Source organism: Cynocephalus volans, chromosome X (genome assembly GCF_027409185.1).
Source record: "Cynocephalus volans isolate mCynVol1 chromosome X, mCynVol1.pri, whole genome shotgun sequence".
NCBI lineage: Eukaryota > Metazoa > Chordata > Mammalia > Dermoptera > Cynocephalidae > Cynocephalus > Cynocephalus volans.
Genome location: NC_084478.1, coordinates 40,946,103 through 40,971,811, shown reverse-complemented (window position 1 = coordinate 40,971,811; position 25,709 = coordinate 40,946,103). Strand labels below are relative to the sequence as shown.

At 46.0% G+C, this 25,709-nt stretch overlaps 2 protein-coding genes and 1 pseudogene across 2 annotated transcripts; all 3 read right to left on the bottom strand.

Annotated features, from left to right (window-relative positions):
- Window positions 1-1,878: 1,878 nt before the first annotated feature.
- LOC134367923 (cytochrome c oxidase subunit 2-like) lies at window positions 1,879-4,446 on the bottom strand (annotated as a pseudogene).
- Window positions 4,447-6,491: 2,045 nt separating this feature from the next.
- LOC134367922 (melanoma-associated antigen B1-like) lies at window positions 6,492-7,535 on the bottom strand. The gene has a single exon (XM_063084580.1). It carries the CDS (start codon window positions 7,533-7,535, stop codon window positions 6,492-6,494), a length of 1,044 nt encoding a protein of 347 aa, XP_062940650.1.
- Window positions 7,536-24,036: 16,501 nt separating this feature from the next.
- On the bottom strand, window positions 24,037-25,080 carry LOC134367921 (melanoma-associated antigen B1-like). Its single transcript, XM_063084579.1, has one exon. The coding sequence runs from the start codon at window positions 25,078-25,080 to the stop codon at window positions 24,037-24,039; it is 1,044 nt and encodes a 347-aa protein (XP_062940649.1).
- Between the last annotated feature and the right edge of the window lie 629 nt (window positions 25,081-25,709).

Below are 25,709 nucleotides of genomic sequence, written 5' to 3'. Positions count from 1 at the left end.
CCTACTGGGTCCAACCTGCATTTGTATGGACTTAACTTTTGTGCATAGGTATATGTTTGGGGGAGTCAGAAGCCAAAGCTGATAAGGAGGAGTGCTAGTGTTGTGTTGGTTAAGAGAGTTAATGCTAGGTTGATTATTCTTTTCTGGGTTGTGACCAGATCTTATTGATTGGAAGTCAGCTGTACTAGCTGATACCGAAAGAATAGGATCCTCATCAGTAAATGGAGATGTATAGGAACAGTCAGACTACATCTACGAAGTGTCAATATCAGGCTGCGGCTTCAAAGCCAAAATGGTGTTTGGATGTGAAGTGGAATTTTAGTTGGCGTAGAAGACAGACGGTGAGGAAGGCGGATCCAATCATTATGTGGAGGCCGTGGAAACCTGTTGCTACGAAGAATGTTGATCCATTTACGCTGTCGGAAATGATAAAGGGGGTTTCGAGGTATTCTGAGATTTGGAGGAGTGTGAAGTAAGTGCCCAGGGAGATTGTGATGAAGAGGGCTTGGAGTATATGTTTGCGGTTTCCTTCTATGAGGCTGTGGTGGGCCCAGGTGACGGACACTCCGGAGGCTAGCAGTACTGGTGTGTTGAGTAGTGGAACCTCTATGGGGTTGAGAGGGTTGATGCCTGCTGGTGGTCAGAAAGCCCCTCAGCTAGGGGTTGGGGCTAGGCTTGAGTGGTAAACGGCTGAGGAGAACCCGGTGAAGAAGAAAACTTCGGATGTAATAAAAAGGATTATTCCATATCGTAGTCCTGTTTGGATGATAGTTGTATGGTGGCCTGGGAAGGTGCTTTCTCGTACTACATCTCATCATCATTGGTATATGGTTAGTAGGTTAGTCAGTAGTCCTAGGATTAAGAGGGTGTTGGAATTAAAGTGGAATCATATTGTTAGGCTGGATGTTATGAGAAAGGCGGATAGGGCTCCTGTGAGTGGTCAGGGGCTGGGGTTTACTATGTGATAGGCGTGGGTTTGGTGGGTCATTAGGCATTGCTGTGTTGGTAGAGGCTTACTAAGAGGGTAAATACATAAGCTTGGACTAGGGCTACGGTAAGTTTGAGGGTGGTGAGTAGGGTGAGGAGGGTGAAAGTAGCTGAGGCTGTCAGGGGGCTCAGAGTTGTTAGTACTAGTGTAGTGTTTCTGATAAGGTGCATAAGCAGGTGGCCAGCTGTGATGTCGGCTGTTAACCGTACGGCTAGGGCTATGGGTTGGATGAAGAGGCTGATGGTTTCGATGGCTACGAGTATTGGGATAAGGGGGTGGGTGTGCCTTGGGGTAGAAGGTGAGCTAGAGATTCTTTTGTTTTGTGGCAAAAACCTAGGATCACCGTTCCGGCTCACAGGGGGATTGTTATGCCTAAGTTTAGGGACAGTTGGGAGGTGAGTGAGAATGAGTGGGGCAGCAGGCCTAGTAGGTTTGTTGAGCCAACCAATAGGATTAGTGAGGTTAGTATTAAGGATCATGATTGTCCTTTGGTGTTGTGGGTTGCCATCAATCGTTTCAGAATAAGTTGGATCAGTCATATTTGTAGAGAGGTTAGGCGATTGTTGATGAGGCAGGAGGGAAGAGGATACATTGCGTTGGGTAGGAGAATGATGAGGGCTACGATAGGTATTCCCATTAGCACGGGGGTGGTAAAAGAGGTGAATAGATTTTCGTTCATTTTTTTCCTCATAGATTTGTGTGTTTTGGTATTTTAGTAATTTTTTCTGCGGGGTTAGAGGGGTAGGTGAATTTTGAGGGTTTTAGTTGAAGTATAATGAAGAGCATTAGGATTATAAATATAATGGAGGTGAATCATGTTGAGGTATCTAGTTGTGGCATCTCATTGTGGGAAGGCCAGTGCTTCCATTCTTTACCTTAAAAGGTTAATGCTATTTAGCTTCACGATGTGCGTGTTGTGTTAAGGTTGATCAGTCTTCAAAGTGTTTGAGTGGGACGAGTTCGAGTAGGATGGGCATGAAGCTGTGGTTTGAGCCGCAGATCTCTGAGCATTGTCCGTAGAATAGGCCTGGTCGCGTTGCTGTTAGGGTTGTTTGGTTTAGACGTCCTGGGATCGCGTCCATTTTTACGCCTAGCGAGGGTGCGGTTCGTGAGTGTAGCACGTCTTTGGATGAGATTAGCATGTGGACTGGGGTTTCTATCGGGAGTACTGTTCGGTTGTCAACTTCTAGGAGTCGGAGCTCCCCTGGTTTTAGGTCGGGGGTGGGAGTTATGTATGAGTCGAAGTTTAGGTCTGTGTAATCTGTATATTCGTAACTTCAGTACCATTGGTGGCCCATGGCTTTGACAGTTAAGAGGGGGTTATTGATTTCATCTGTTATATAGAGGATTCGTAGTGATGGAAGGGCGATGGAAGTTAGGATAACAGCGGGTAAAATAGTCCATATGGTTTCTACCATTTGGGCGGTTATAGTGCTTGTGTGCGTGAGTTTTGTGGTTAATATTAGGGAAATGATAGAAAGGACTAAGGAACTGATTAGGAACACGATTATGAGGGTGTGTTCATGGAATTATAATAGTTCCTCCATGATGGGGGAGGACGCGTCTTGAAGTCCTAGTTGTAATGGGTGTGCCACAGAGATATAAAGGATTCGGGCCTATAAGTTGACTCTGACGAAGTCACGTAATGTTTTTACTAATATCTCGCTTGTGGGGAAGGTCCTAGGGGCTATGGGGTTGGCTTGAAACCATTCTTTGGGGGTTCGATTCCTTCCTTTCTTGTTGGGTCTTTACGTATACCGGTTCCTCAAATGTGTGGGAAGCAGGGGGGCAGCCGTGTAGTCATTCTAGATTTGTTTTGAGAAGTTCTACCACTGAAACTTCTCGTTTTGAAGTGAAGACTTCTCATGTTATGAAAATTATTAATATAACTGCTGTTAAGGAGATAAATGATCCTATGGATGAGACTGTATTTCACATGGTGTATGCATCTGGGTAGTTGGAGCATCGCCGTGGTATTCGTGATAGGCCTAGGAATTGTTGTGGAAAGAATGTCAGGTTTACACCCACGAATATGACCGTGAAGTGAATTTTAGCTCAAGTGGCATTGAGGGTGTAGCCTGAAAGTAGAGGAAATCAGTGGATGAAGCCTCCTATGATAGCGAATACCGCTCCTATGGAGAATACATAGTGGAAATGCGCTACTAGGTAGTATGTGTCGTGAAGTACAATGTCTAGTGATGAGTTGGCTAGCACAATTCCTGTCAGGCCCCCTATTGTAAATAGGAAGATGAAGCCCAGTGCTCATAATATAGCGGGAGATCATTTGATATTTCCTCCATGCAGTGTGGCTAGTCAGCTGAATACTTTTATGCCTGTGGGAATCGTGATGATTATTGTGGCTGCTGTGAAGTATGCTCGAGTGTCTACATCTATTCCTACTGTAAATATGTGGTGGGCTCAGATGATAAAGCCCAAAAAGCCAATGGATATTATAGCCCAGACCATTCCTATATATATCCGAATGGTTCTTTTTTACCTGAGTAATAGATCACGATGTGTGAGACTATTCGGAAGCCGGGGAGAATGAGGATATAGACTTCGGGGGGTGTAAGGTATCTGTATGCTTTAATTTGTGGTAATGTGAGTTGTTAGATCATTTTGTGATGAAACTTGAGCAATATTTATAAAAATTTACAATTGTCAAACCTTCTTTAACCCAATTTCTGCTTTTCTATGTCTTTCCTGTAAGAAACCATGAACATTTACACAGAAATTCATGTTCAAAGGCATCAATTTCAGTTCTATTAATCATAAGTAATGGGGAACAACTTACTTGAACATTAGGAGGAGAATGGTTATTTATGGCACAAACACCCTTTAGAATTCTATGAAATAGTTTAAAACGTGAGGTGGATCTATATGTGCTGTCACAGAAGGATCCTGCATTCATTTCATTAAGTGACAAGAGCAACATGGCAGAACATAACAAGTAGCAGAACAATATGTACAATGTTACCCATGTATGTTAAAAACTTAATATATTTTATAGCACATCTACGTATGAAAATGCCTGGAATCAGCTTTAAAATGACACATACCAGATTGTTAATTGTGGTTACTTTTGAAAAGGGGGCTGAATTTTGGAGGAATGTCGTAAGGGGAGAAATTGTGATTTATCTCTATTAAATTTTTTTACAACAAGAATAGATACACAACTATTAACTCAATCGTTAAAATATTTAAATAGGCCTAACAATAGAAATAGTAAATGTGTATTACTCAGATAAAGTAAGTGCTAACTGACGCCATAGAAAAAAACCTAACTTTTGAATAGCTTAACACAACAAAAATTTGTTTCTTGTGCACACAAAATCTGATGTGGGTTGGCAGAGGCTCTCTGTTAATAGGTGACCCAAGGATGCAGGCTGCTTCCATCACGTGGCTCCACACCTCACCATGGGCTCCCCATGTTTGCTGTTGAATGTAAGAGAAAGCATGGAGGTGTCAGGCTAGCTCTCATGAGCCTTGACCTGGAGGTGACAAACATGCATCTGCTATGTTTCAGTGATAAGAGTTAGTCACATAGCCCTTACTAACTATACGTGGACTGGGTTCCCAGGGCTAGTGGCATCAGGACCCCAGGCACAGGAAGCCCATAGTCCCAAATTGGGTTTGATGCTCAGTTTCACCTGGCTTCTTTAGGCCTGCTTTTAGTGCTTTGGCCACAGAGTACTTCCTATCACTTGAGAGACATTGTGGAACAGTGAGAAGAGAAATGAATGAATAGACACAAGATCTGCCTCAGGCCGGGAGGAGAGGAAAAGGGTGAGCTCTAGAGGAATTCAGACCAAGGTCTAGTCCCAGCTGTATCACTGACCAGCCACGTGAACTTCAGAATATTGCAAGTTCTCCATCGGCCAATGAGTTTGAAAAGCCCCATCTCACAGCATTGTTAGAAAATATGTAATCTGTGTAAAGCACCTGGCAAAATGACTGGCAAATATTGGGTCTTTAATGAATGGCAGTTTTTACTATGATTATATTAATACCAGAAGAGACTATTCTCTTCTCTGGGAATTCTATTTTATCCAGATGTCAGAAAATATTCAGTGCTTTAAAACAAACAAACAAAACCCCCAAATAAACTACAGTGCTGCTAAACAAATAATAGAAGTAAATTTTCCCCATTAGAGAATGCTATTCCTCTAATGGACTTCACGAGGATTCAACTCAAAGTTTTCAGAATTTATGTTAAGGACCAGCAATGCCCCTCCCTCCTAGATGCCCTCCGCAACAAAAATGCTCCTATTTATTTTACCACTAATAAAATTTAGCCCTATCTTGGAGTTTTGCCAAATTATATGCAAAATAACCCAATTAATGAAATAGGCTCTGACTCCCCCAGCTCAGGGCAAAGGGTGCCAGCTTAATAGCTTTTTAGCATCTCACCTCAAGGGGGTATCATCCTTATTTCTCAGAAACTCCCTGGAGACCATATGCACAGCACACCTGGTTTCTGCATTGTGTTCAACTGCACTGGGACAAGAGCGCCGTGCATCTTTCCTTTCTACCTTAGGGAGAGATTCCACCTGCTTTACCCACAATCACGAAGTAATTGTTAAGGGCTGTTTCCTATTCTGGGCTTAGTCTCTCAACTATGGGGCTCACCGTCTGAGGGTTTGGCCCGTACTCATGATTATCACAGTCTCGTCTACCCCACCATGGAGCTAACTTAAGGTTACCTCCCAACGAGGGACTTGCAATGTCCCAAACCACAAAGTGCCTTGCTCGACTGAGGGAATTCACACTTGACTGCTCTCATCTGGACCTCCTTCCCGTCCCCCACCATCCTCTCTTTTACTTGTCCTGTACGTATTAGAGTGTACCAAGTCATCTTCCTTATACACTACCAGCTCTTAGACTCTAAAAATCCATGGGCAGCGGAAGGGTCTTCTTTATCTTAGCATCATCACTACCAGCACAGAGCCCTGCAGAGAGCAGATGCTCAATTAATGATGGAAATAAACAAGCCACCGATCAAAGAATGTAATTTATTACTATTTACTTTTATCTGCATTCTTGAAATAGATTATAGACAACCAGGTACATATCGTTGAGTTTTACAAAAAGATAGACAAAAGTGAATAATGCAAACAAAAATTGACTGTATTTTGCTTTGTTTCCCTCTATTTTAAGACTCCAATTATGTTTAGTGGGGTTCTTTTACAGATTTCCAATAAAATCTCCATTCCAAAGCCATAAATTTTCTTTTTCTTAAACCCCAAGAAGATTCAAAGATTTTCAAAATGTATTAGAGAATATCTAAACTCTTCAAAACCTGATAAGAGCAATAAATGTGTGATCTGCATCATTCATAAACACAGACTCTGAATCTAAAAAAAATATTCTACTCAAATAACAGTATTTGAAAGATACTAATGTAAAACAAGAACAAGAAGATATATATTATGATCTCTCTGGCCCCATCTCGGCCTCTCACTACTTAAGAGATTGGAAGCCCTCTTCAATAACAGAATCTGCCTCACACGTCACTAGGGGCAGGAGGAGCTGTCAGATGTGTAGGCCTAGAACATGCACTGGCCTTGGCAGAAGTGCCACGCATGGCTGCGGCTCTGGCTGAAGCTTTTTCTTTCTCATCTCTCAAAGCCTCTTCATAATGGAATGGGAAGACACTAGGGGTGGTATTAATGAGTTGGGCCAAAAACTCCAGGACTTTCATCTTGCTGGTTTCAGCATGGGCTCTTGGACCCCACAGGAACTGATAGCGTGGAGGATCACTGTTGGGTACCTGCTGATACTCCAGGTACCTTTCCTTCACCAGATCTTGGGTGATGAGCTTCCTGACATCCCCAAAGATGAAATGACTCTTCCCATCAAAGACTCCCATCATATTCAGGAATTCCCACATCTCTTTCTCGGAGGCGCAATTGCCACTGAAGAAGATCACACCCAGCAGAGGCATTAGAAGCCCATTCCTGGGAAAGCCCCGGGAACCGCTCAGGCTCCCATCATCGGTGGGATTTAGCTTGCTGACAAGGGTATAGGAGTGATTTCTGGGGTTGACTTCCTTCAAGTCAAGGCCAAAGACCAGCTCCATGTTCCTAGAGGCTCTCTTGAGGATCTCAGGGAATTGCTCTCTGTACCTTTTGTGGACAACCTTCAGCATCTCTGCCTTCATAATGGGCTCTTTCATTTTATACTTGTGCAGCATGAACTGCATCAGCGTTCCGGCCTTCCTGGTTAGAAGATCATGGCGTGAGCTCTCAGTGGAGGTTGAGGCCTGGGAGGAATTTTTTCTTCCCTCACCTTTACCCTTGGCACCTTTACCAGATCTCTTGCGTGAAACACCCACAGCAGCAGTGGGGGTGTGGGGGGCTCCCTGAGGCTTCTGGGGAATGCCAGCAGCAGGGGAGCCAGGAGGAGTAACCCCCAAAACAAGAGAGGAAGTGGAAGGGGACTCTTCCTCTGCTGCAGCGGCCTGAGCACCCTGAAGACCCTGGGTCTCACTTTGGGCCTGGTGGCGTTTCTCACGGGCTCGGAGCTTACTCTTTCGACCCCGAGGCATGATGACTGTGGTCAGAGACAGCAGGCAGGCGTGTGGGCAGGAAGTCAGGTGAAGTGGGCACATGGAGGAGAGAGGATGAGATCTTGTGAACACCTTTAGCAAGGAGATATCACCTTGGATTTTAAGAAGCCAATTCCGCAGTTTCCCTTGAGAGTCCTAGGAACACATTGGGCTCTTTTTCTTTGTCAGCCTGTCCTCTGGGAACCCAGAGGAGGAAGTTACAGTGTGCCTTAGGCCATCCCTTATTTGGGGCTGACTGGGTCACAGCAAGACCCGGCAGAGTGGACTCCCTCTGTGTTCAAGGGTCCTCTCGGTTTGCATATGGCATCATCATCATCATGTCTATTCTGTGCTGTTCTGATGGTGACACCTCAAAGATCTTTGGGACCCATGAGAAGGAAATAAGGAGGTGTCTTAGTCCACCACTTCTGTGGGGTCTGGAGGCAGTTCTGAGAGTTTTGTGGGGCCCTCTGTCTTGGGATCATTGGCCATCAATCCGCTCATTCAGAGTCCTCATCTTGTCTACATCTAAAGTCTGAAATCCTCCCTTCTGCTGACTGATGCTGCATCTTCAGACCAAGGCTCTCACCTCCCTTAGACCTAATACAAAGAAATGAGGAGGAGTCTCAGCCTGACGACCCTGGGCCAGGATGCCAAGTGCTGAGAGCAGAAACAGGGCCCAACTCTTTGTTGTTCCCTCTATTTGGGGTGAGGTACCTTCTGTCCTCACCCATGATCCATACTTTTACTCCTGGGACGGCCTGGGGCTCCCCTCTCCAGACCTAAGGACATCTCTCCTCATACTAAGGCCCACACCTCCCTGAAACCCAACGGAAGAAGTGAAGATGGCAATATCTGAACACACTGTCTATTCTCCAGAGGTTGAAAGCTGTGGCTGGCAGGCTGAGGCCCAATGATGTGTGGTCCCACTCATGGTCCTCATTCCAGGTCTCCAGTTGGACTCCTGGAAACACCTAAAATTCCTCCCCCTTGCAAATTCATCAGACTAAGAGCATCACTTCTCTGTTACTCCTGAGGAGGAACTGAGGAACACATCTCCCTGACATCTATGCTTGTAGCCTCTCAGGGCTGACACAGAGAGGGACTCTGGTACCTCTGCTGATATGGGGTGGGAGTTCCCTGAAGTCCTCAAGGTTTTCTCTGTGATGTTCTGGCACAACCTGGAAATCCTCTCTCTACTGACGTGTGGCCCCTTGCATCAGATTAAAATTCTCACCTTCCTCAAACCCTAAGATGAAAGAAAGCATGCCTCACGTCCAGCACCCCCTGTCCTCTATAAGACCCCACTATTCTGGGGTGTTTGGTCTCTAGTCTTTACTCAGGCAACATCTGAGCCTCCCTCATCCCACCTGACTCTGCCAGCTTCACATCAAGGCCCTCAACTCCCCAAGTCCCCAGGGCTGGATGTGAGGAAGGGATACATTTGGCTACCTCTGCCTGGGGTTTCCCAGGGCTAAGAGGGGGTGGAACTTTGTGGACTACCACTCACGACGTTGGTGTTCATCTCAGTCCTCCCTGTCTTGACCTAATGCCTTTCTGCTCATACTAAGGCAATCAACTCCCTGAGACACCCTGAGAAGAAGTGAAATTTTTCTCATCTGGCCACGACTATCCATGGTCTCCTAATGCAACATTCAGGAAGGGATTCTGCGTTACCCTCACTGTTATGAGATGGGTGGTCCCCTCAGTTCTCAGGATCCTCTCCTTGACTCCTGGCACTAGCTGGGAATCCTCAATCTGCTAACCTTAGGCTGTCTACCTCGGTGAAATTCCTCACCTCCCTGAGATGCTCTAGGAAGAAGTGAGATTCTCCATGTCATCATACCCAGATCTCCCAAGTTTTGCAGTAGGAACAGAGCTCTACGTTCTGTTTCTACGTGGGTCACTTCTTTCTGGGAGGGGTCCCCTCATACTCAGTATCACCACCTTGGCTCCTGTTAGGAACCAGATCTTCTTATTCTGAATGGGGGCTGTCTCACTAAACTAAGGGTATTTATGTCCCTGAGACCACACCCAGAGAAAATGAGGGGACACCTCAGCCTGAGAGCTCTAACCCTGGCTTCTCAGTACTGAATGCAAAGGCAAGACTCTGTGTTCCCCTCTGTTCTGGGATAGGTGGCTGCCCCATTCCTCACACAGGATTTGTACCTTGACCTGTCATGACCTAGGACTCTCCACCTCTGCTGAACTGGCACAGCCAGCCCTTCGCCTTAAACCGAAGCTCTCATCTTCCTAAGACCTTGCAGGCAGGAGTCCGGGGTATCTAAGTCTGCCAGCTCTGGCCTGGGACTCCCAGGAGCAGCAACAGCTGAAGCTCTCTCCACTGTGTAGCATCCCATTTCCTCACTCAGGGTCTTCATCTTGACTCTGCATACTTTCTGGGACTCCACCCTCTGTTGTCTGGAAGCCACACCACTCAGACAAAGATTCTCATATTCCTTGGACCTAAGTTGACAGAGTGAGCCACATCTTGCCAAGGCTCCTTGGGACCTGTGCTTGCTGACAGCAGGGCTGGGACTCTTAGGATCCCACTGTTCTGGAGTCTGTGGCTCTCTCAGGTCTCACAGAGGACTCCAACCTTAGCGCCTGGTAAGATTTATGACCCCTCCATATACTGACCCGAGTCCACAAGTCTCAGACCAAAGCCCTCATCTCTCTGAATCACTAGGAGGGAAGTTGGGGTGCTCCACATCTGGCTACCTTGCCTGGGGCTCCCAAGTTTGAGAGCAGGGCCCAATTTTGAGAAAACATCTGCTCATGAGCACTGAAAGTCCTAATTTTAATCTTTTTAGGGCCAAGACTCTCCCTCTACGAAGGGGGCTGTCCTCTTTAAACTAAGGCCTTCCTCTCCCTGAGGCCTTCAAGGCTGAAATGACACGGCTCCTCAGTCTTATAGCTCTGGCCCAGGGCCTATCAGGGCCGAGTGCACGGGCGGGACTTAGTGCGGCCCCTTTTGCTGTGGGTGAGCCGTGGTCCCCTCAGTCCACATTTAGGGTCCTCAACTTGACCTCAGACCAATTCTGGGAAGTCACCCTCGGCAGACCGGACTACACGCCTCTCAGATGCCACCTCTCAGAGAAGTGGAAGCAAGGGTGAGCCACATCCAGCTGTGGCTGCCCGGGGCCTCCCAGAGCCAACCGCAGGGACGGGACTTAGTGAGGGCCCGCCTGATCGTACGTGGGTGGGGGTACCTTCAGTCCACGTTTAGGCTCCTCAGCTTGACTGCAGACCAGTCCTGGGAAGTCACACTCTGCAGACTGGATGCCCGGCCTCTCAGATGCACCGCTTCTCAGACACCGTGCCTCTCAGACTCCACCTCTCAGACGTGCTGCTTCTCAGACACCGTGCCTTTCAGAGAAGCGGAAACAAGGGTGAGCCACATCCAGCTGTGGCTGCCCGGGGCCTCCCAGGCAGAAATCATCATGTCGAATGGATACCTGCACTCCCATGTTCATAGCAGCTCTGTTTACAATAGCCAAGACATGGAACCAACCTAAATGTCCACCGATGGATGACTGGATAAGGAAATTGTGGTATATATACACTGGAATACTACTCTGCCATAAAAAATAATGAAATACTCCCATTTGCAGCAACATGGATGAACCTGGAGAAACTTATGTTGAGTGAAATTAGCAAAGCACAGAGGGATAAATACCACATGTGCTCACTCATAAGTGGGAGCTAAGAGAGAAAGAAGGAAAGAAAGACCACAGTAGTGTGTTGGTCTTACAGATGGAGGAAACTATCCTAGGGCTACAAAGTGGAGTGGGGGGAAGGGGGGGAGGGAGGTTGGGGGATAATTGGGCGGGGGACACAGGGTACAAACGTAATTTCTGGTAATGGGTATGTGGCCAGTAGGAATCTGGCCCTCACATCATGGGCACGAGGGGTGACAATGAGCTTTGTATCTCATGAATATTCATAATAAAAATAAATAAATAATAAATAAATAAATTCGACTAATGAGAGGGCCTTAGATTCTTCCCTCTGCTGTGGTGTGACTATCATCCTCAGACCAAGACCTTCATTTCTCTGTTACCCCTGAGTGGGAACTGATGGGCACCTGTGCCTGACGTATCTGCCTGGGGTCTTCCAGGGCTCACAGTAGGGAGAATTCTGTGTGGCCCTCACTGATATGGGGTGGAAGGTCCCCACAGTCCTCAGGGTTCTCACCATGACATCTGGAACAACTTGGAAATCCTTCTCATGCTGACCTGAGGCTGTTCCCTGTGACCTAGTCTCTTACTTCTATGAGATGCCCTGGGAAAACTAAGTGCGAATCATCATGTCCAGGTCTGACAACAGGGGTGGGCCTCTCTGCGGCCCCCTCCTTTCTGGGAGGGGTGCCCTCATCATTACTCAATGTCACAGCCTTAAAACCTGTTAGGGACTGGGTACCTCTGATGAATTGGGCCTATCCCATTAGACCAAGGCCCTCACCTCCCTGAGACTACCTCTGGAAAAAATAAGGGCATCTCAGCCTGTCAGCTCTACCCTGAGCCTCTTATTGCTGGACAGCAGATGTGGGCCTTGAATGTGGCCCTCAAATCCGTTAGTCTTTAGACGGGAAGTGAGGTTACTCCAAATTTGTCTACTCTGCCCGAGACCTCCTAGAGCCCAGTGCAGGGGCACTGCTCAGTGTGGCTCCCTCTTTTGGGTAGAGGTCCGCTCATTAGCCCTCACAGTTCTCACCTTGACTCCAGTTAAGGCCTCGGTCTCCACCATCTGCAGAATGAGGACTAAGTTCTAAGACCAAGGTACTTCCCTCCCTCCCTGACACTTTCCAGGCAGAACTCTCCCAGACAGCTTTCCTGAGGCCTCCCAGTGCCAACCACAGAGGCAGGACTTATGGGGGCCCCTTTGTTATGGATAAGAGGTGATCCCTTCAATCCACACTCAGGGTCCTCACCTTGGTATCTCATGAGAGCTTGGAATTCCTCCCTCTACTGACCTGAGTCCACCAGCCTGCAAACAAAGCCCTCACCTCCCTGAATTTCTACATAGGAAAGTCAGTACTCCACACACCAGAGCCTCCCAGAACCGAGTGCAGTGGCTCTGCTTTGCTTTGTTACATCCATTAGGGAGAGATTCCCTCATTTAGCCCTCAGGGCCCTCACCTTGACTCTAGTTAGGACCTAGCTCTCCTCCTTATGCAAAATCAGGGGTACTCCGTTAGATAAAGGCCCAGCAGTTGCTGAGACTTTTCAGGCACAACTCTGCCGGACAGCTCTCCCGGGACCTCCCAAGGCCGACCGCAGGCGTGAGACTTAGTGCAGCCCCGTTTGTTGTGGGTGAGCGGTGGTCCCCTCAGTCCACGTTCAGGGTCCTCACCTTGACCTCAGACCAGTCCTGGGAAGTCACCCTCGGCGGACCGGACTACAGGACTCTCAGACATGGCCTCTCAGACGGCCCGCCCCTCCGAAAGGCGGAAGCGAGGATGAGCCACATCCGTCCTCCCAGGGCCTCCCAGGGCCTCCCAGACGCCGCGCCTCCCAAACTCCGCGATTCCCAGACACCCCGCCTCTCAGAAAAGCGGAAGCGAGGATGAGCCACATCCGGCCTCCAGGGGAGGCTTGGGTCTTGAATGTTGTGGTTCGGGGGGCTTTGCTGTTGGGGTTGGTGATAGAGTTGTTTGTGGTTTTGTGGATGGCGTGTTATGATGAGGTGGAGGTTGTTATTAGTTTTAAGAGTATGGGTGATTGGGTGATTTATGTGGGGGAGGGGACGGGTTATTTTCATGAGGATTCTAGAGGTGTGGCTGTGTTGTATAGTTATGGGTGCTGATTGGTGGCGGTGGCTGTGTGGTCTTTGTTTATGGGTGTCATTATTGTTAGTGACGTTACTTGGGGGTGGTTAAATAATTAGTAGTGTAGTCATTAGGATTGTAATGAGGAAAGAAAGGAAGTAAAGTTTGATTAGACCTTTTTGGTTGGAGGTGGTTGTTGCAGCTAGTACTTGGAAGTGGGCAATGTTTTTTGGGACTGTTTCTTCTAGTCAAGCTAGGTCTAGTGTTTGGGAGGCTGTGCTTTGGCTTGCGCTTAGGCTGAGATAGGGTATTGTACGATGGGTAAGGGTTGGGAAGAATCCTAGGAGAGTAGAGAAGTTGTGTGAGGGTGAGGATAGTTTGGGGGTTAGGTTGAGTGAGTTTAGGCATAGTTCTAGTGCTAGGGTGAAGCCTAGAATGGTGATGAGGAGGGTGGATAGTTTGAGGCAAAGTGGTATAGTCATTTGGGGAATATTTATTGGGGGCATGCTGTTGGAGATGATAAAGCTAGCAAAGATGCTGCCGATTACCAGACGTTGGGTTGGGTTGGTGAGGTTGGGGTTGTTTTCGTTGATGCTTATTAGGGTTGGGAAGTGGGGTTGTCCTAGTAGTGTAAGAAAAATGGTTCGGGGGCTGACCCCGTGGCACACTCGGGAGAGTGTGGCACTGGGAGCATGAGAGCGCTCCCACCGCGGGTAGGACTGGCTGGTGCGCTCACTGGCTGAGAGTGGTGCGGGCGACACCAAGACAAGGGTTACGATCCCCTTACCGGTCACACACACACACACACAAAAAAAAAAAGAAAAGAAAAGAAAAATAGTTCCGGTACTTTAGGCGGCTGTGAGGGTGGTGGCAATGAGTATGATTGTGAGGGCTGAGGCGTTAGTATACAATGTGTTTATGGTCTCGATGATTAGGTCTTTGGAGTAAAAACTTGTTAGGAATGGCATGCCTGTGGGAGCGAGGTTTCCTATGATTAGAGAGGTTGATGTAAGGGGTATAATTTTACGTAGGCTTCCTAGTTTTCCAATGTCTTCTTCGTTGTTTAGGTTGTGGATAATAGAGCCAGAGCATATGAATAGTATGGCCTTGAAAAATGCGTGCATGCAGATGTGGAGGAAAGCTAGATGTGGTTGGTTGATGACAATCGTTACTGTTATTAGGCCTAGTTGGCTTGAGGTAGAGAATGCGATAATTTTTTGATATCGTTTTGTGTTAAGGTGCAGATCGCTGTGAATAGTGTGGTGAGAGCCCCTAGGCATAGTGTTAGTGTTTGGATTGTTTTGTTGTTTTCTATTAGGGGTAGAATCGGATCAGTAGGAAGATTTCTGCTACGACTCTTGTGCTGGAATGGAGTAGGGCTGAGACAGGTGTGGGACCTTCCATTGCAGAGGCTAGTCATGGGTGCCGGCCGAACTGGGCGGACTTACCTGTTGCAGCGAGGAGGAGGCCTGTTAATGGGAGGGGGCTCGGGTTTGTGTTGAGGATGAATAGTTGTTGGAGGTCTCGTGTGTTTGAATATACGAAAAATCACGCTGTAGCTAGGATGAAGCCGATGTCACTGAGACGGTTGTAGAGGATTGCTTGCAGGGCTGCTGTGTTTGCGTCTGTTCAGCCATGTCATCATCTGATTAGACGAAAGGATATGATGCCTACTCCTTCTCATCCAATGAAGAGGTGGAATAGGTTGTTGGTGGAGACCAGGATTAGTGTTGCGATAAGGAAGATGAGTAGGTATTTGAAGAACTTATTGATGTTGGGGTCCGATTGCATGTATCATAGAGAGAATTCTATAATGGATCATGTAACGAAGAGGGCTAGTGGGATGAAAATTATAGAGAAGTAGTCCAGTTTGAAGCTAAGGGATAATTTTAGTGTTTGGATGGTGATTCAGTGTCAGTTGGAGGTGATTGTATCCTGTCCAGAGTAAATAAATGTGAGGGCAGGTGTGAGGCTGGTCAAGAAAGCAAGTTGGGTTGAGGTTTTCACGTGGTAGGGGTAGTGCTTGTGCGTGTTGGTAAGGGTGGGGATGATGAGAATGACAAGTGAGATTACTGTTAGGGATAGGGGTAGGTTTATTACTTTTACTTGGAGTTGCACCAGATTTTTGGTTCCTAAGGCCAATGGATTGCTTCTATCCTTTAAACGTAAGAAAGCCATAGTTTTAGGTATGGTCATAAGAATTAGCAGTTCTTGGGATCTTTCTTGGTGAATAAGGGGTTTTGAGTCTCTGTTGTCAGGTTCACAGCCTAATGTTTTGTCTGAACTATATTTACAGTAAAGGGGCCCTAGAGCTGTTTTGGGGTTGAGGGACAGGAGTAGAAGCGGGATGATGTGTATGAGTATCAGGGAATTCTCTCGTGTGAGGGATGGTTTGATGCTGTTGATGTGATGTGTGAGAGCACCTCGTTGTGTTGTGATTAGTATAAATAGGGTGTATAGGGCCGTGATTAGTATGTTGAGTCCTATGAGGATAACTGTAATATTTGATCATGAGAATGATGTTATTATTATGAGTAACTCTCCGATTAGGTTGATGGTTGGTGGGAGGGCTAGATTTGTTAGGGAGGCTAGTAATCATCATGTTGCCATTAGGGGGAGGAGTGTTTGCAGTCCGCGGGCCAGGATTATAGTTCGACTGTGGGTGCGTTCGTAGTTGGAGTTTACAAGACAGAAGAGCAGGGATGATGTAAGTCCATGGGCAATTATTAGGGCTGTAGCTCCTGTGAATCCTCAGGGTGTTTGGATTAGGATGGCTACGCTTACTAGGGCCATGTGGCTGACGGATGAATATGCCATGAGGGATTTCAGGTCTGTCTGACGTAGGCAGATAGAGCTTGTCATGACCATTCCTCATAGAGAGAGAACGAGGGAGGGGTAGGTTTTGGAGTTTGCTGGGGGGTTTAGAATGATGGTGATTCGTATCATTACGTATCCTCCTAGTTTTAGGAGGATGGCTGCGAGGACTATGGATCTGGCGATAGGGGCTTCTACGTGTGCTTTTGGTAGTCAGAGGTGAAGTCTCTAGAGTGGTATTTTTAGTATAAATACTGTTATGCATGCTGTTCATAGGAGGGTGCCGGATCATGAGGGTGGGGGTGTTTGGGTTCAGTGTTGAAGCAGCAGTAGGTTTAATGAGCCGGTGGAGTTGTGGATGGAGGTCAGTGCCATTAGTAGAGGTACGGAGCCGAAAAGGGTATAGAATAGGAAATAGAGTCCTGCATGTAGTTGTTCTCGTTGGCTGCCCCATCGGGTGATGATGATTAGGGGTGGGATTAGTGTTGCTTCAAATAGGATGTAGAATATGATCAGTTCTGTGGCGGTAAATGTTATGATTAAAAAATTTGTAATGAGGTTAATGTGAGGATATATAGTTTTTTTCGAATGAGTGTTTCTTTAGAGAGGTGGTGTTGGCTCGCTATAATTATTAGGGGGAGGAGTCAGGTTGTTAATACCAGAAGTGGGGTTGAGTGGGGGTCTGAGAAGAAGTTTAATGATGTGGTTGTGCTATTTTCATCGTTGTGGTTTAAGAAAAGAAGAGTGATGAGGCTAACTAGTAGGCTGTGTGTTGTCGAGTTGATTCAGATAATATTATTGTTGGAGTCCCACGTGGTGGGGATGAGTATGATTGTGGGGATAATAAGTTTTAGCATTGTAGGAGGTTAAGGTTTTGCACGAGGTCTAGGCCCTAAGTGTCAGAGATCATTACTAGAAGTGCTAGGCTTATGGCGGTTTCGCAGCCTGCAAAGATTAGGAGGATGATGGGGAGGATGTAGGATAGGGTGAAGTGTAGGTTTAGGGACAGGACGGTGGCTAGGACGAATAGGGATAATATTAGGCCCTCCAAGCATAATAGGGAGGATGCAAAGTGGGATCGGTATATTAGCAGTCCTACGAGGAATGTAGTGTATGCTAAGATGATGTTAATATAAATTGGAGGCATTTAGTAGTTACGAAATGTCGCAATTTAATGGGTCGAAACCAGTTGTTTTAATTAATCTAACTACCATATTCAGCTCCTTCTAGGCCTTTTTGGGATCATTCACAGGCTAGGCTTAGTGCTAGTGTGAGGATGAGGATAAGTGCCACGGTGAGTATTAGTTTGAGGTTGTTCGTTTGGGTGGCTCACGGGAGGGGTAGTAGTAAGGTAATCTCTAGGTCGAATAGTAGGAATGTGATGGCTACCAAGAAGAATTTTCTGGAGAATGGTAGGCGAGCGGATCCTACTGGGTCCAACCTGCATTTGTATGGACTTAACTTTTGTGCATAGGTATATGTTTGGGGGAGTCAGAAGCCAAAGCTGATAAGGAGGAGTGCTAGTGTTGTGTTGGTTAAGAGAGTTAATGCTAGGTTGATTATTCTTTTCTGGGTTGTGACCAGATCTTATTGATTGGAAGTCAGCTGTACTAGCTGATACCGAAAGAATAGGATCCTCATCAGTAAATGGAGATGTATAGGAACAGTCAGACTACATCTACGAAGTGTCAATATCAGGCTGCGGCTTCAAAGCCAAAATGGTGTTTGGATGTGAAGTGGAATTTTAGTTGGCGTAGAAGACAGACGGTGAGGAAGGCGGATCCAATCATTACGTGGAGGCCGTGGAAACCTGTTGCTACGAAGAATGTTGATCCATTTACGCTGTCGGAAATGATAAAGGGGGTTTCGAGGTATTCTGAGATTTGGAGGAGTGTGAAGTAAGTGCCCAGGGAGATTGTGATGAAGAGGGCTTGGAGTATATGTTTGCGGTTTCCTTCTATGAGGCTGTGGTGGGCCCAGGTGACGGACACTCCGGAGGCTAGCAGTACTGGTGTGTTGAGTAGTGGAACCTCTATGGGGTTGAGAGGGTTGATGCCTGCTGGTGGTCAGAAAGCCCCTCAGCTAGGGGTTGGGGCTAGGCTTGAGTGGTAAACGGCTGAGGAGAACCCGGTGAAGAAGAAAACTTCGGATGTAATAAAAAGGATTATTCCATATCGTAGTCCTGTTTGGATGATAGTTGTATGGTGGCCTGGGAAGGTGCTTTCTCGTACTACATCTCATCATCATTGGTATATGGTTAGTAGGTTAGTCAGTAGTCCTAGGATTAAGAGGGTGTTGGAATTAAAGTGGAATCATATTGTTAGGCTGGATGTTATGAGAAAGGCGGATAGGGCTCCTGTGAGTGGTCAGGGGCTGGGGTTTACTATGTGATAGGCGTGGGTTTGGTGGGTCATTAGGCATTGCTGTGTTGGTAGAGGCTTACTAAGAGGGTAAATACATAAGCTTGGACTAGGGCTACGGTAAGTTTGAGGGTGGTGAGTAGGGTGAGGAGGGTGAAAGTAGCTGAGGCTGTCAGGGGGCTCAGAGTTGTTAGTACTAGTGTAGTGTTTCTGATAAGGTGCATAAGCAGGTGGCCAGCTGTGATGTCGGCTGTTAACCGTACGGCTAGGGCTATGGGTTGGATGAAGAGGCTGATGGTTTCGATGGCTACGAGTATTGGGATAAGGGGGTGGGTGTGCCTTGGGGTAGAAGGTGAGCTAGAGATTCTTTTATTTTGTGGCAAAAACCTAGGATCACCGTTCCGGCTCACAGGGGGATTGTTATGCCTAAGTTTAGGGACAGTTGGGAGGTGAGTGAGAATGAGTGGGGCAGCAGGCCTAGTAGGTTTGTTGAGCCAACCAATAGGATTAGTGAGGTTAGTATTAAGGATCATGATTGTCCTTTGGTGTTGTGGGTTGCCATCAATCGTTTCAGAATAAGTTGGATCAGTCATATTTGTAGAGAGGTTAGGCGATTGTTGATGAGGCAGGAGGGAAGAGGATACATTGCGTTGGGTAGGAGAATGATGAGGGCTACGATAGGTATTCCCATTAGCACGGGGGTGGTAAAAGAGGTGAATAGATTTTCGTTCATTTTTTTCCTCATAGATTTGTGTGTTTTGGTATTTTAGTAATTTTTTCTGCGGGGTTAGAGGGGTAGGTGAATTTTGAGGGTTTTAGTTGAAGTATAATGAAGAGCATTAGGATTATAAATATAATGGAGGTGAATCATGTTGAGGTATCTAGTTGTGGCATCTCATTGTGGGAAGGCCAGTGCTTCCATTCTTTACCTTAAAAGGTTAATGCTATTTAGCTTCACGATGTGCGTGTTGTGTTAAGGTTGATCAGTCTTCAAAGTGTTTGAGTGGGACGAGTTCGAGTAGGATGGGCATGAAGCTGTGGTTTGAGCCGCAGATCTCTGAGCATTGTCCGTAGAATAGGCCTGGTCGCGTTGCTGTTAGGGTTGTTTGGTTTAGACGTCCTGGGATCGCGTCCATTTTTACGCCTAGCGAGGGTGCGGTTCGTGAGTGTAGCACGTCTTTGGATGAGATTAGCATGTGGACTGGGGTTTCTATCGGGAGTACTGTTCGGTTGTCAACTTCTAGGAGTCGGAGCTCCCCTGGTTTTAGGTCGGGGGTGGGAGTTATGTATGAGTCGAAGTTTAGGTCTGTGTAATCTGTATATTCGTAACTTCAGTACCATTGGTGGCCCATGGCTTTGACAGTTAAGAGGGGGTTATTGATTTCATCTGTTATATAGAGGATTCGTAGTGATGGAAGGGCGATGGAAGTTAGGATAACAGCGGGTAAAATAGTCCATATGGTTTCTACCATTTGGGGTGTTATAGTGCTTGTGTGCGTGAGTTTTGTGGTTAATATTAGGGAAATGATAGAAAGGACTAAGGAACTGATTAGGAACACGATTATGAGGGTGTGTTCATGGAATTATAATAGTTCCTCCATGATGGGGGAGGAGGCGTCTTGAAGTCCTAGTTGTAATGGGTGTGCCACAGAGATATAAAGGATTCGGGCCTATAAGTTGACTCTGACGAAGTCACGTAATGTTTTTACTAATATCTCGCTTGTGGGGAAGGTCCTAGGGGCTATGGGGTTGGCTTGAAACCATTCTTTGGGGGTTCGATTCCTTCCTTTCTTGTTGGGTCTTTACGTATACCGGTTCCTCAAATGTGTGGGAAGCAGGGGGGCAGCCGTGTAGTCATTCTAGATTTGTTTTGAGAAGTTCTACCACTGAAACTTCTCGTTTTGAAGTGAAGACTTCTCATGTTATGAAAATTATTAATATAACTGCTGTTAAGGAGATAAATGATCCTATGGATGAGACTGTATTTCACATGGTGTATGCATCTGGGTAGTTGGAGCATCGCCGTGGTATTCGTGATAGGCCTAGGAATTGTTGTGGAAAGAATGTCAGGTTTACACCCACGAATATGACCGTGAAGTGAATTTTAGCTCAAGTGGCATTGAGGGTGTAGCCTGAAAGTAGAGGAAATCAGTGGATGAAGCCTCCTATGATAGCGAATACCGCTCCTATGGAGAATACATAGTGGAAATGCGCTACTAGGTAGTATGTGTCGTGAAGTACAATGTCTAGTGATGAGTTGGCTAGCACAATTCCTGTCAGGCCCCCTATTGTAAATAGGAAGATGAAGCCCAGTGCTCATAATATAGCGGGAGATCATTTGATATTTCCTCCATGCAGTGTGGCTAGTCAGCTGAATACTTTTATGCCTGTGGGAATCGTGATGATTATTGTGGCTGCTGTGAAGTATGCTCGAGTGTCTACATCTATTCCTACTGTAAATATGTGGTGGGCTCAGATGATAAAGCCCAAAAAGCCAATGGATATTATAGCCCAGACCATTCCTATATATATCCGAATGGCTCTTTTTTACCTGAGTAATAGATCACGATGTGTGAGACTATTCGGAAGCCGGGGAGAATGAGGATATAGACTTCGGGGGGTGTAAGGTATCTGTATGCTTTAATTTGTGGTAATGTGAGTTGTTAGATCATTTTGTGATGAAACTTGAGCAATATTTATAAAAATTTACAATTGTCAAACCTTCTTTAACCCAATTTCTGCTTTACTATGTCTTTCCTGTAAGAAACCTTGAACATTTACACAGAAATTCATGTTCAAAGGCATCAATTTCAGTTCTATTAATCATAAGTAATGGGGAACAACTTACTTGAACATTAGGAGGAGAATGGTTATTTATGGCACAAACACTCTTTAGAATTCTATGAAATAGTTTAAAACGTGAGGTGGATCTATATGTGCTGTCACAGAAGGATCCTGCATTCATTTCATTAAGTGACAAGAGCAACATGGCAGAACATAACAAGTAGCAGAACAATATGTACAATGTTACCCATGTATGTTAAAAACTTAATATATTTTATAGCACATCTACGTATGAAAATGCCTGGAATCAGCTTTAAAATGACACATACCAGATTGTTAATTGTGGTTACTTTTGAAAAGGGGGCTGAATTTTGGAGGAATGTCGTAAGGGGAGAAATTGTGATTTATCTCTATTAAATTTTTTTACAACAAGAATAGATACACAACTATTAACTCAATCGTTAAAATATTTAAATAGGCCTAACAATAGAAATAGTAAATGTGTATTACTCAGATAAAGTAAGTGCTAACTGACGCCATAGAAAAAAACCTAACTTTTGAATAGCTTAACACAACAAAAATTTGTTTCTTGTGCACACAAAATCTGATGTGGGTTGGCAGAGGCTCTCTGTTAATAGGTGACCCAAGGATGCAGGCTGCTTCCATCACGTGGCTCCACACCTCACCATGGGCTCCCCATGTTTGCTGTTGAATGTAAGAGAAAGCATGGAGGTGTCAGACTAGCTCTCATGAGCCTTGACCTGGAGGTGACAAACATGCATCTGCTATGTTTCAGTGATAAGAGTTAGTCACATAACCCTTACTAACTATACGTGGAGTGGGTTCCCAGGGCTAGTGGCATCAGGACCCCAGGCACAGGAAGCCCATAGTCCCAAATTGGGTTTGATGCTCATTTTCACCTGGCTTCTTTAGGCCTGCTTTTAGTGCTTTGGCCACAGAGTACTTCCTATCACTTGAGAGACATTGTGGAACAGTGAGAAGAGAAATGAATGAATAGACACAAGATCTGCCTCAGGCCGGGAGGAGAGGAAAAGGGTGAGCTCTAGAGGAATTCAGACCAAGGTCTAGTCCCAGCTGTATCACTGACCAGCCACGTGAACTTCAGAATATTGCAAGTTCTCCATCGGCCAATGAGTTTGAAAAGCCCAATCTCACAGCATTGTTAGAAAATATGTAATCTGTGTAAAGCACCTGGCAAAATGACTGGCAAATATTGGGTCTTTAATGAATGGCAGTTTTTACTATGATTATATTAATACCAGAAGAGACTATTCTCTTCTCTGGGAATTCTATTTTATCCAGATGTCAGAAAATATTCAGTGCTTTAAAACAAACAAACAAAACCCCCAAATAAACTACAGTGCTGCTAAACAAATAATAGAAGTAAATTTTCCCCGTTAGAGAATGCTATTCCTCTAATGGACTTCACGAGGATTCAACTCAAAGTTTTCAGAATTTATGTTAAGGACCAGCAATGCCCCTCCCTCCTAGATGCCCTCCGCAACAAAAATGCTCCTATTTATTTTACCACTAATAAAATTTAGCCCTATCTTGGAGTTTTGCCAAATTATATGCAAAATAACCCAATTAATGAAATAGGCTCTGACTCCCCCAGCTCAGGGCAAAGGGTGCCAGCTTAATAGCTTTTTAGCATCTCACCTCAAGGGGGTATCATCCTTATTTCTCAGAAACTCCCTGGAGACCATATGCACAGCACACCTGGTTTGTGCATTGTGTTCAACTGCACTGGGACAAGAGCGTCGTGCATCTTTCCTTTCTACCTTAGGGAGAGATTCCACCTGCTTTACCCACAATCACGAAGTAATTGTTAAGGGCTGTTTCCTATTCTGGGCTTAGTCTCTCAACTATGGGGCTCACCGTCTGAGGGTTTGGCCCGTACTCATGATTATCACAGTCTCGTCTACCCCACCTTGGAGCTAACTTAAGGTTACCTCCCAACGAGGGACTTGCAATGTCCCAAACCACAAAGTGCCTTGCTCGACTGAGGGAATTCACACTTGACTGCTCTCATCTGGACCTCCTTCCCGTCCCCCACCATCCTCTCTTTTACTTGTCCTGTACATGTTAGAGTGTACCAAGTCATCTTCCTTATACACTACCAGCTCTTAGACTCTAAAAATCCATGGGCAGCGGAAGGGTCTTCTTTATCTTAGCATCATCACTACCAGCACAGAGCCCTGCAGAGAGCAGATGCTCAATTAATGATGGAAATAAACAAGCCACTGATCAAAGAATGTAATTTATTACTATTTACTTTTATCTGCATTCTTGTAATAGATTATAGACAACCAGGTACATATCGTTGAGTTTTACAAAAAGATAGACAAAAGTGAATAATGCAAACAAAAATTGACTATATTTTGCTTTGTTTCTCTCTATTTTAAGACTCCAATTATGTTTAGTGGGGTTCTTTTACAGATTTCCAATAAAATCTCCATTCCAAAGCCATAAATTTTCTTTTTCTTAAACCCCAAGAAGATTCAAAGATTTTCAAAATGTATTACAGAATATCTAAACTCTTCAAAACCTGATAACAGCAATAAATGTGTGATCTGCATCATTCATAAACACAGACTCTGAATCTAAAAAAAACATTCTACTCAAATAACAGTATTTGAAAGATACTAATGTAAAACAAGAACAAGAAGATATATATTATGATCTCTCTGGCCCCATCTCGGCCTCTCACTACTTAAGAGATTGGAAGCCCTCTTCAATAACAGAATCTGCCTCACACGTCACTAGGGGCAGGAGGAGCTGTCAGATGTGTAGGCCTAGAACATGCACTGGCCTTGGCAGAAGTGCCACGCATGGCTGCGGCTCTGGCTGAAGCTTTTTCTTTCTCATCTCTCAAAGCCTCTTCATAATGGAATGGGAAGACACTAGGGGTGGTATTAATGAGTTGGGCCAAAAACTCCAGGACTTTCATCTTGCTGGTTTCAGCATGGGCTCTTGGACCCCACAGGAACTGATAGCGTGGAGGATCACTGTTGGGTACCTGCTGATACTCCAGGTACCTTTCCTTCACCAGATCTTGGGTGATGAGCTTCCTGACATCCCCAAAGATGAAATGACTCTTCCCATCAAAGACTCCCATCATATTCAGGAATTCCCACATCTCTTTCTCGGAGGCGCAATTGCCACTGAAGAAGATCACACCCAGCAGAGGCATTAGAAGCCCATTCCTGGGAAAGCCCCGGGAACCGCTCAGGCTCCCATCATCGGTGGGATTTAGCTTGCTGACAAGGGTATAGGAGTGATTTCTGGGGTTGACTTCCTTCAAGTCAAGGCCAAAGACCAGCTCCATGTTCCTAGAGGCTCTCTTGAGGATCTCAGGGAATTGCTCTCTGTACCTTTTGTGGACAACCTTCAGCATCTCTGCCTTCATAATGGGCTCTTTCATTTTATACTTGTGCAGCATGAACTGCATCAGCGTTCCGGCCTTCCTGGTTAGAAGATCATGGCGTGAGCTCTCAGTGGAGGTTGAGGCCTGGGAGGAATTTTTTCTTCCCTCACCTTTACCCTTGGCACCTTTACCAGATCTCTTGCGTGAAACACCCACAGCAGCAGTGGGGGTGTGGGGGGCTCCCTGAGGCTTCTGGGGAATGCCAGCAGCAGGGGAGCCAGGAGGAGTAACCCCCAAAACAAGAGAGGAAGTGGAAGGGGACTCTTCCTCTGCTGCAGCGGCCTGAGCACCCTGAAGACCCTGGGTCTCACTTTGGGCCTGGTGGCGTTTCTCACGGGCTCGGAGCTTACTCTTTCGACCCCGAGGCATGATGACTGTGGTCAGAGACAGCAGGCAGGCGTGTGGGCAGGAAGTCAGGTGAAGTGGGCACCTGGAGGAGAGAGGATGAGATCTTGTGAACACCTTTAGCAAGGAGATATCACCTTGGATTTTAAGAAGCCAATTCCGCAGTTTCCCTTGAGAGTCCTAGGAACACATTGGGCTCTTTTTCTTTGTCAGCCTGTCCTCTGGGAACCCAGAGGAGGAAGTTGCAGTGTGCCTTAGGCCATCCCTTATTTGGGGCTGACTGGGTCACAGCAAGACCCGGCAGAGTGGACTCCCTCTGTGTTCAAGGGTCCTCTCGGTTTGCATATGGCATCATCATCATCATGTCTATTCTGTGCTGTTCTGATGGTGACACCTCAAAGATCTTTGGGACCCATGAGAAGGAAATAAGGAGGTGTCTTAGTCCACCACTTCTGTGGGGTCTGGAGGCAGTTCTGAGAGTTTTGTGGGGCCCTCTGTCTTGGGATCATTGGCCATCAATCCGCTCATTCAGAGTCCTCATCTTGTCTACATCTAAAGTCTGAAATCCTCCCTTCTGCTGACTGATGCTGCATCTTCAGACCAAGGCTCTCACCTCCCTTAGACCTAATACAAAGAAATGAGGAGGAGTCTCA

Bases quoted from the DNA above. Each gene is read 5' to 3' on its own strand.
- LOC134367922 (XM_063084580.1), bottom strand. From the start codon at position 7,535: ATGCCTCGGGGTCGAAAGAGTAAGCTCCGAGCCCGTGAGAAACGCCAC.
- LOC134367921 (XM_063084579.1), bottom strand. From the start codon at position 25,080: ATGCCTCGGGGTCGAAAGAGTAAGCTCCGAGCCCGTGAGAAACGCCAC.